The 9079-nt window shown below is 33.4% G+C and overlaps 1 protein-coding gene across 1 annotated transcript; it reads left to right on the top strand.

Annotated features, from left to right (window-relative positions):
- The first annotated feature begins 755 nt into the window (after positions 1-755).
- On the top strand, positions 756-5964 carry LOC134700167 (zinc finger protein 239-like). Its single transcript, XM_063561530.1, has 2 exons — positions 756-895; positions 3392-5964. The coding sequence occupies exon 2, from the start codon at positions 3435-3437 to the stop codon at positions 4452-4454; it is 1020 nt and encodes a 339-aa protein (XP_063417600.1). The 5' UTR covers positions 756-895; positions 3392-3434; the 3' UTR covers positions 4455-5964.
- Positions 5965-9079: the final 3115 nt, after the last annotated feature.

Here is a 9079-nt window from a genome sequence, read left to right as displayed (position 1 = left end):
TCTGGACTTTAAGACCCAGGTGGGTAAATTCAATGAACTTTTTTAATTGATGTCCAAAGGTGGGATAGGCTGATTTTTCCATTCACTTTTTTAATTCATACAAAACTCCCTACGGCTAAGCTTTTATCCACATTAGGTACAAATAATAGGCAATTGCATAAGGTTTCCTGGACCTAAAGACCCAGGTGAGTTAAGCTATGGAAATATTTTGATTGAGGTCCAAAGTTAAAAGAATACATGTCAGTTTTCCAAATCCCATGTACAGAATGAGGATAAATCATGGATATTTATATATTAATAGATCAAAAAAAGAGGGACGAAATATACCAGACGGACAGTCAAACTGCCAACGAGGTTCACGTTTTGTTTTTCTTATTTTAATTGCTTCACGGGAATATAATATACGAAATTTTTATATTTAGAGAGCTTATATTTTTCTGCATTTTTTAAACTCGTCTATAAATAAAACTAACATTTGAAGTACATTATCATAACATTATAATAAATTGCAAAAAATACCAAGTAGTCCAAGATAAAGATATTTATAAATATCTTCGAAGTTGGGATTGAGAGCTTTGTTTTCCTAAAACATATCTTTTTTGCAGTTTAGCAAGGTTCTTAAATTGAAGAAAATACAGTTCTAAAATTTATATTGTTGACTTAAAGTAAGAATTGTATGTATAGTAAAAATAAATGTGGCGTTTGCTCTGTATAAACAACATACATATATATATTCGATTCGTTAAGTTGTCACATATTTATACGCATAATTTCTACATGACGTAATGAAATAAACAGCCTCACAATTTTGGGTTTTCCCGAATTTCCCGAATTTGACAAATCTGTGTGTTTTTTTCAAAGTGAATAAACAAAGACCCAACTTATGGATAGAGAGGTAAGATACAATTGAATTGTACAAACATATCAATTGTTTTAGTTTCATTTGAGTTTTAACTTATTTCCTGATATTTATTCGTTGACGTAATTTGAAAAGGTTTCATCGAAACTATTTTTACATTTCTCTCATGAACAGTTTCCGGTTAATTGAAAAGTATATATATTCACCAAAGTAGGCACGGGGTTTAAGTATGCATTTCCCTGCAAATATATTATATTTTTCTATGAAAAACTTATTTGTTTATTGAATTACGGTATTATTCTTAAAGGCTTTTATCCATACCCGTACTAAAATTAAAAATCGAGTGATTTTTTAGTACGGGTATGGATAGTAAACCACATATTGACAGAAACAAGTGCCTGTGCTGAAATGTTATTGAATATAGATATATATATAGTAACAGTATCTATCCGTCACTCCAACCGCCCAAGGCGTTTTGAACGCAAATGCTGTGAAACTGTTTGACAAATATCTTTCAAACTTTGATGGTTTGTATGCCATCATATTTAAAAAAAACAAACAGAAAAACACAGATGTGGTATGATTGCCAATTAGACAACTCCGGCTGCACAAAAGAACAAATGACACAGAAATTAACAGATCTTTATAGGTCACTGTAAAGCCTTCAACAATACGCAAAGCCCATGCTGCATTGTCGGCTTTGAAAGACCCCAAAATCACAAATATGAAACCAAACGACAAAACTACATGTATATTAATGTAAAAACAACTGAACGAAAAACAAATGTTTAACACAGCAACAAACGACAACTGAATTACAGGCTCCTAACTTGGTACAGACAAATATATACAAAATGTTGCGGGGTTAAACATGTTAGCGGAATCTCAACCCTACCCTTAATTCGGACAGTGATGTAACAGCATAGCATATGAACGAACTATATATGTCCATTCTCAATTTTATAAAATTGTGTTGAAAAGGCTAAATACATATAACAAAACACATGGACCTGACATGGTACTTGTACATTCCAACAACAAAAAGTACATATCTGAGAAGACTCGCAGTCAGTGACAACTAGTTCAAAGCCAATAAAAAAAATCGTGCATCAAGACTAAATTATCAATCACATCCAACATACAATGGATGGATGCAGTGGAAAGACGTCATATAAACAGTTAGAGAAAACCATTACCTTGTTCAACGCCAAGATACATGCGTCGACAGATGGTAGATCCATTAAAGTGCATATGTATATAACAATAGTGTCTAGTCTGCTATTAATTTACGGTAGCAAAATCTATATTTATACCAATAACAAAATGTTGTGTCCTAAGTCAACGGATGCCCCATCTGCACTATCATTTCCATGTTAAGTGGACCGTGAAAATGGGGTATAATCTCTAATTTGGCATTAAGAAGATCATATCACAAGGAACATTGGTACTAAGTTTCAAGCTGATTGGACTTCAACTTCATGAAAAACTTCTCGACCATAATATTTAACCTACCTGGACCAAAAATCTTTAACCTGAAGCGGGACGAACGAATGGACGGACGAACGAACAGACGGACTGACGCACAGACCAGAAAACATAATGGCATAAATGGGACATAAAACCAATATTCAAATACAGAGATGAATTGCTAACATTTAGAATAAGTTTATTTAAAGGGTCAATAAGCTTATAGCTATGGAAGAATTAAGTACAAGTTTTAAGTTATTTGTGGTAACGAAATCCCTAACTTAATAATTTACCACTAATACACATAAATTAACCGTTTGTTGAAATCTAAAACCTCACAACAGACACGAGCATAGCGGATGTTAAAAAGGTATTATCAAGAATTCATATTCATTAATTTTTATAAATTTAAAAATAACAGTTTGCAGTATTTGCAATATTCTTCGAATTATAAAGGGGTTTCTTCCTCATGTGTATATTATAACCGTAGCCGTATTTTGGAATGTGTTTGTCTCTTATAGACGAAACGCGCCTCTGCTATGCAACGTTTTGTCTTGATATAAAAAAAAATCCGCATCAATCGGGTCAATGCATCTGCTGGTTGAAGTTAACTCCCCGAGGTTATTTAATACAAGCCAGGTAGTCAACATTTCTGCGTTATCATGATATATCACTGATATAAATGTAAACATAGTCATATTTTTAAACTTACAGTTGGCGTAATTCTGAATTCTTGTAAATCCTAAAGATTTTTTTAACTCAAGCAAAACTATTTACCGTAGTCGTATTTTGGAAAAATCTGTGAAAAATTATTGACCCTCTTCTAATTTATACTTGATTTGGCTATTTAACTTTTTTCTATTCGAGCATCACTGAGAGTCTTATGAAGATGTAACCCGCGTCTGGCATGCAAGATCTTAGGCCTAATACTTTTTTGAACAGGGATAAATGAAAAAAATCAGACTTCTAGTACAAATGTATGTACACAATACATACTGCTTATAGTTGTAATTATTACATAGTTTACCTACCATCTTTAAATAAATTGGTATTTGTATGTTGTAGATAAAAAAAAAACACATCTGTGAACAGACTGTAACACTTAGTTATGTCCAGTAAAGAGGCTACTGCAGACAAAGAGTTTCACCGAAAAAGTTCTTGTCTACGTCAAATGAAAAATCTTACTGGTAAACAACCTTACAAATGTGATGAATGTTGTAAAGAATTTAGTAGCAAAGGCAATTATAATATACACAAGAAAATCCATACTGGTGAAAAACCTTACAAATGTGATATTTGTGGAAAAGGATTTGTCCAACACAGTAACTGTAAAGTTCATTTGAGAAAACATACTGGCGAAACACCTTACAAATGTGATAAATGTGGAAAAGTATTTGGTCATAAAGGCAATTATAATATACACAAGAATATCCATACTGGTGGAAAACCTTACAAATGTGATATTTGTGGAAAGGAATTTTGCCAAAAAAATATTTATCAAATTCACATGAGAACACATACTAGCGAAAAACCTTACAAATGTGATGTATGTGATAAGGAATTTGGTCAGAAAGGCAACTATAATGAACACATGAGAATTCATACTGGGGAAAAACATTTTAAATGTGTTTTTTGTGATCAAGAGTTTCACCGAGAAAGCGCCTGTCAAATTCACATGAGAAAGCATACTGGTGAACAACCTTACAGATGTGATGTTTGTGGAAAACAGTTTCGCATAAAAAGGAATTGTCTAACTCACATGAGAACACATACTGGCGAAAAACCTTACAAATGTGATATTTGTGAAAAAAAGTTTGGCAAAAATGATAGTTGTCTAATTCACATGAGAACACATACTGGTGAAAAACCTTACAAATGTGATGAATGTGGTAAAGAATTTAGTGCCAAGAGCAACTATAATGTACACATGAAAAAACATACTGGCGAAAAACCTTACGCATGTTATATTTGTGGAAAAGAATTTGGCCAAAGCAGTTCTTGTCGTACACACATGATAACACATACTGGCGAAAAACCTTACAGATGTGATGTATGTGGTAAAGCATTTGGTCACAAAAGCAATCGTAATAAACACATGAAAATCCATACTTGGAAAGATAAGATGTGATATTTTGAAAAAGAGTTGGCAGAATCAGTAATTGTCTGAGACATACAAAAACACATACTGATAAAAGAAGACCTAAAATGTGACGTATGGGTACAAGCTTTAGTTCCGACGGTTATTATCGTAAAGACATTATAACCCATACTTGTGATGAATAATTGCATGCACATTTACCTGTATCGGTAAATAATTTAGTGGAAAAGGTAACTTTTATAGGCACACGAGAATTCATGAAATTTACAAAAGTGGTGTACATGTGTTGAGTGAAGGATTAAGTGACAATAGATACACGAGAAATCATGAATGTTATGATCTTTACAAGTGTGGTATGCGAAAATTCATACATGTGATGACCTTTATACAAGTATGTCCTTCCGATGACGTTCATATAACACTGAGTACTCAATTTTGGTAGGAGTATGTCCTTCGGATACATTCATTTAACACTGATACTAAGTTTTTGTAGGAGTATGTCCTTCCGATAATATTCATATAACACTAGTACGAAGTTTTTGTACGAAATGTCCTTCCGATAACGTTCATATAACTCTGGTACTCAATTTTTGTGGGAATATGTTCTTCCGATACATTCATTTACTAAGTTTTTGTAGGAGTACGTCCTTCCGATAACGTTCATATAACACTGGTACTAAGTTTTTGTATTAGTATGTCCTTCCGATAACGTTCTAAAAAGACTTGAACTTACTTATTTTTGGGCTAGACCCAAACAAAACGTACATATTGCACTTTTACTGCCTACTAGAGGTATATGGTAGTGTCATGTTTTTTTTTTAAATTATTTGATGCCATGGGATTGGGATTTTTAGCTTTAATGTAAACCATGTCCGGTTTTAACTTGTATTTACAGCAGAGATAGCCAGTTTTGTGTTCTGTAATATACTGTAACAGTTTAATTTTACATGTCCGGTAGCATCGTTACTTCTCAAAACATCTTCCGAACAATATCTGGACATCGGTGTCGTGGGCATGTACAATTGCCAAACCACACATGAACGTTCTTTAGTCTTCGTAGATCTATTCCAACTTGAAGTCTATTTGAGTCTACGACAAGCAGAACATGATATTTTATACCATTGAATATTGAAGCCATAGTCATGAAGATCGATTACTTGATTGGTGTTCCGTTAACGTAGCCGCAAAACAAAAACTCGAGAGCTACTTTTGAATATTTCTACAATTTTAAGTAGTTTTCAACTCACAAACACAATAATATTTTCAACATTTATTAAAATAATTTTTTTTTACATTTTTTTTATGTGTTACATTTTTGTTTTTCGTTCAATTTTTGGGCATAAAGAAGGCCGTTAGTTTTCTTGTTTGAATTGTTTTACATTGTCATTTCGGGGCCTTTTATAACTGACTATGCGGTATGGGCTTAGCTCATTGTTGAAGGCCGTACGATGACCTATAGTTGATAATTTTTATGTTATTTTGGTCTCTTGTGCAGAGTTGTCTCATTGACAATCATAACACATCATCTTTTTTATATGTATATGAGTATATTAAATAAACATGTTTATACCAAGCTAAGTCAGTTTATATATTGTTTTTCGTCTGACTATACAAAAGGCGAGGAGAGTTACTTTGATAGATCAGGTTGACTGATAAGCAGTCTATATAAAGTAATGGGACAATGCATGGCATGAAGACATCACCAAATCACCGTATGCAATACTCAAAAAGGCATCCAGAGCTTACCATATAGTCATCAACTACCCACCAACAGGCCGTGAACTTTGGTTGGCTCTTAACTCAAATCCAAGAGCACAGCAAAATGTCAAAATATTCTATTCAAACTGGGTGACCTGTGAGAAAAACATTGAAATTTTCCAAAGAAATACACACACCCCTCAACTTTTAATAAGGAGATTTGGTATTAATGCAAATGAGTCAACTATCCACAGGGGCTTGTTTAGTATAGGATAGCGATCGCCATTGACAGTAAAACCTCGTCTGACCCACTAAACAAGCCCCTGTGAACTATCCCACAAAGTTCAAATGTAGAGGATGTGAGCAATTATATAGAGGCAACCATATAATCTTCAACAATGAAAAAAACATACGGTATTGTCGGCTACAATAGTTCATGAATTGAAAAATATGAAACAGTTCAATTGAGAAAAATAACGGCCTATTTTAAAACAACATGAATTACGAAAAACACATATAAAAAACATCAACAAACGACAACCACTGAACTACATGCTCCTGAGTTGGAGCAGGCACATGCAATATATTGTGGCGTTTAACATGCTTGTAAACAGCTGGGACAGTTTTGTTACAGCACAGCATAAGAACAAACTATACAAATCATAAAATATTCCGAATCTTTTCACTAATTCATTATGATCTCTTATATATGGAGAAAGAATAAAAAAAACCTAACAATTCCAGGATTTTATTGTGAGCCTGTGCATGTATGGCGACACATGTCACCATCCTTATATATTTTTTAGATAAATTGCTTCAAAGTTGACCGATATGCATAGAATTTGGCAGAAAAAGGATGACATTACTTAATATAGAGTAACGTTTTTTTTATTTCCCCTGTCTGGTTTCGTAAATTTCCTATAAATTCTAACTGATTTAGTTTTATTTTCAACTAACAGGGTGGATCTGCATAGTTGCAGACAAACCTTGCAAATTGTATGTATTAAATTTAAGTTCAATTAACATTCTGTCTTTCGTGAAAAATGATATAATAAAAAAAATCTGAGAACATACATGCATCCTCTATAGGTAACACTTGGTGCATTATAAAAATTCCACCTTGAAATTGTACACTGTAGAAGGAAGAAGTCATACTCTGTGATCTGAATATGCGTACTTTTGGTATATATATTTATATTAAAGATCATAGTGGAATACAGTTGAGAAATCTCAATTGTAAAGCATGTCCAACTCAACAACAAAACACACCCATCCCTGTACAACCAAGTGTAAATTAACATGAACCATAATGATATTAATATGTTTACGTGTTTTCAGTTTGTTTCTGCATTTGAAGAAATATATCAAACAAACATATCTCTTTCATTTCGTTTTGGCGATCGGAGCGCTTTTCTTGGTTTACCTTCGACAATTATTGAAATAATTATGCGATTATTCGTTTATTGTTGTAACAGGGTCTGAGAGATATAATTTTATTTCATCCCAACGGATGCGCATTAAGTGTTGACATCCCAAAATGACAGGCCTTTGTTAACTTTTTCCTCATTGCTGTCCTGTGTAAACTATATTTTTAAGATTACAGTATCGGCAATCTATTTTTACAAGCTTCAAGAACCATATTTTATTACAGTCCAATAATATTCCAAAAGTGGAAAAGTTGTGTGCCAAAATAACCAGACAATTGTATTATTCTACTATGTTAATTTCATTTCAAAAATCATTTTCTGCCTGATTTTCAAAGACTGCTTGTACTATGTTTTTTCAGCAAATTATATCCCGTATCATTTTCCAAAAGAATTTTATTTTTCTATTTCGCAAGAAGCGTTTTTTTGGCAACCAATTTAAAACGAATTGGTTTCTTACGAAATTGCACAAATAGTGTCACAAAAATTCCCCGTATTTTCACAAATTAACCTGCGTCTCTATAGTTTGGATTTACAGGGGCGTAGCAGCCAGCTGCCGTACCAATAGTTTTCGTTCGTACGGCATGCCGTACCTAAATTTTTTATAATTTATTGAAAAAAACAAAGTTTTTGCACGGGATTAAAGAAAACAAGGTTTTTACAGGAAAAAACAAAGACAGAAAATCCCATTTATGAGTCATAGGCAATATAAACCAGTGGCGGATCCAGGGGGGGGGGGGGGGTCCGGGGGTTGTTTTGGCCGATCAATGCATTTGAATGGGAGCATATAGTTGGAACCCCCCCCCCCCCCTTTTACTCTGGGTTGGGACCCCCCTTTTAAAATGGCTGGATCCGCCCCTGTAAACGGTATACATTTATTAATACTGGTTCAATAGAAATAAAGAGATGTGGTAGACTAGTAGCCATATAATGAGACGAACTTTAATCCAGGTTTCACAATGTGTTAAAAGTAAACAGTTATTGTAGGTCAAACTGAGTACGGCATTCAGCAAGCTAAAAACAAAGTGGGAACCGAAATGAAAAAATAAATTATCGAATCTTTTTTTAAATACTTTTTTATGTCTAGATGATGCAACCGTAGCCTACCAATAACGCTATTTTTGTGTAGCTGAACTTTATGTAAAAGATTTTTTAAACTTATCACAATTTTTTTTAGAAATGATGGTGAATTTGGAATGTACCTGTCAGAATCTAGTTACGATACTGCTGTCAATTCACTAAAGATTGCTTATTTGGGCTTTAATATTAATTCACTTGGACAAGGTTCTTCTCATATATTTTATGATGGTATACTACTAAACCCCTAACGGCAGGGATTGTGCTTGATATTCATATGATGAAGACGATATCATTCATAAATGGGTTTAATTCAGGTCTCGAGCTCGCACGTCAGTAACTGCTACATGTCTGTGTTCATTTATGTATCATTGTCAATTTGTTTAGTTTTTTTTTTATTTTGGTGTACATTAATTTGGCCGTTAGTTTTCTCGTTTGAATTGTTTTACATTTGTG

This window comes from Mytilus trossulus, unplaced genomic scaffold (genome assembly GCF_036588685.1).
Source record: "Mytilus trossulus isolate FHL-02 unplaced genomic scaffold, PNRI_Mtr1.1.1.hap1 h1tg000125l___fragment_3__unscaffolded, whole genome shotgun sequence".
Lineage (NCBI taxonomy): Eukaryota > Metazoa > Mollusca > Bivalvia > Mytilida > Mytilidae > Mytilus > Mytilus trossulus.
This window is presented reverse-complemented; position numbering and strand designations above follow the sequence as displayed.

Coding starts and splice junctions, on each gene's coding strand:
- LOC134700167 (XM_063561530.1), top strand. CDS start 3,435: ATGTCCAGTAAAGAGGCTACTGCAGACAAAGAGTTTCACCGAAAAAGT.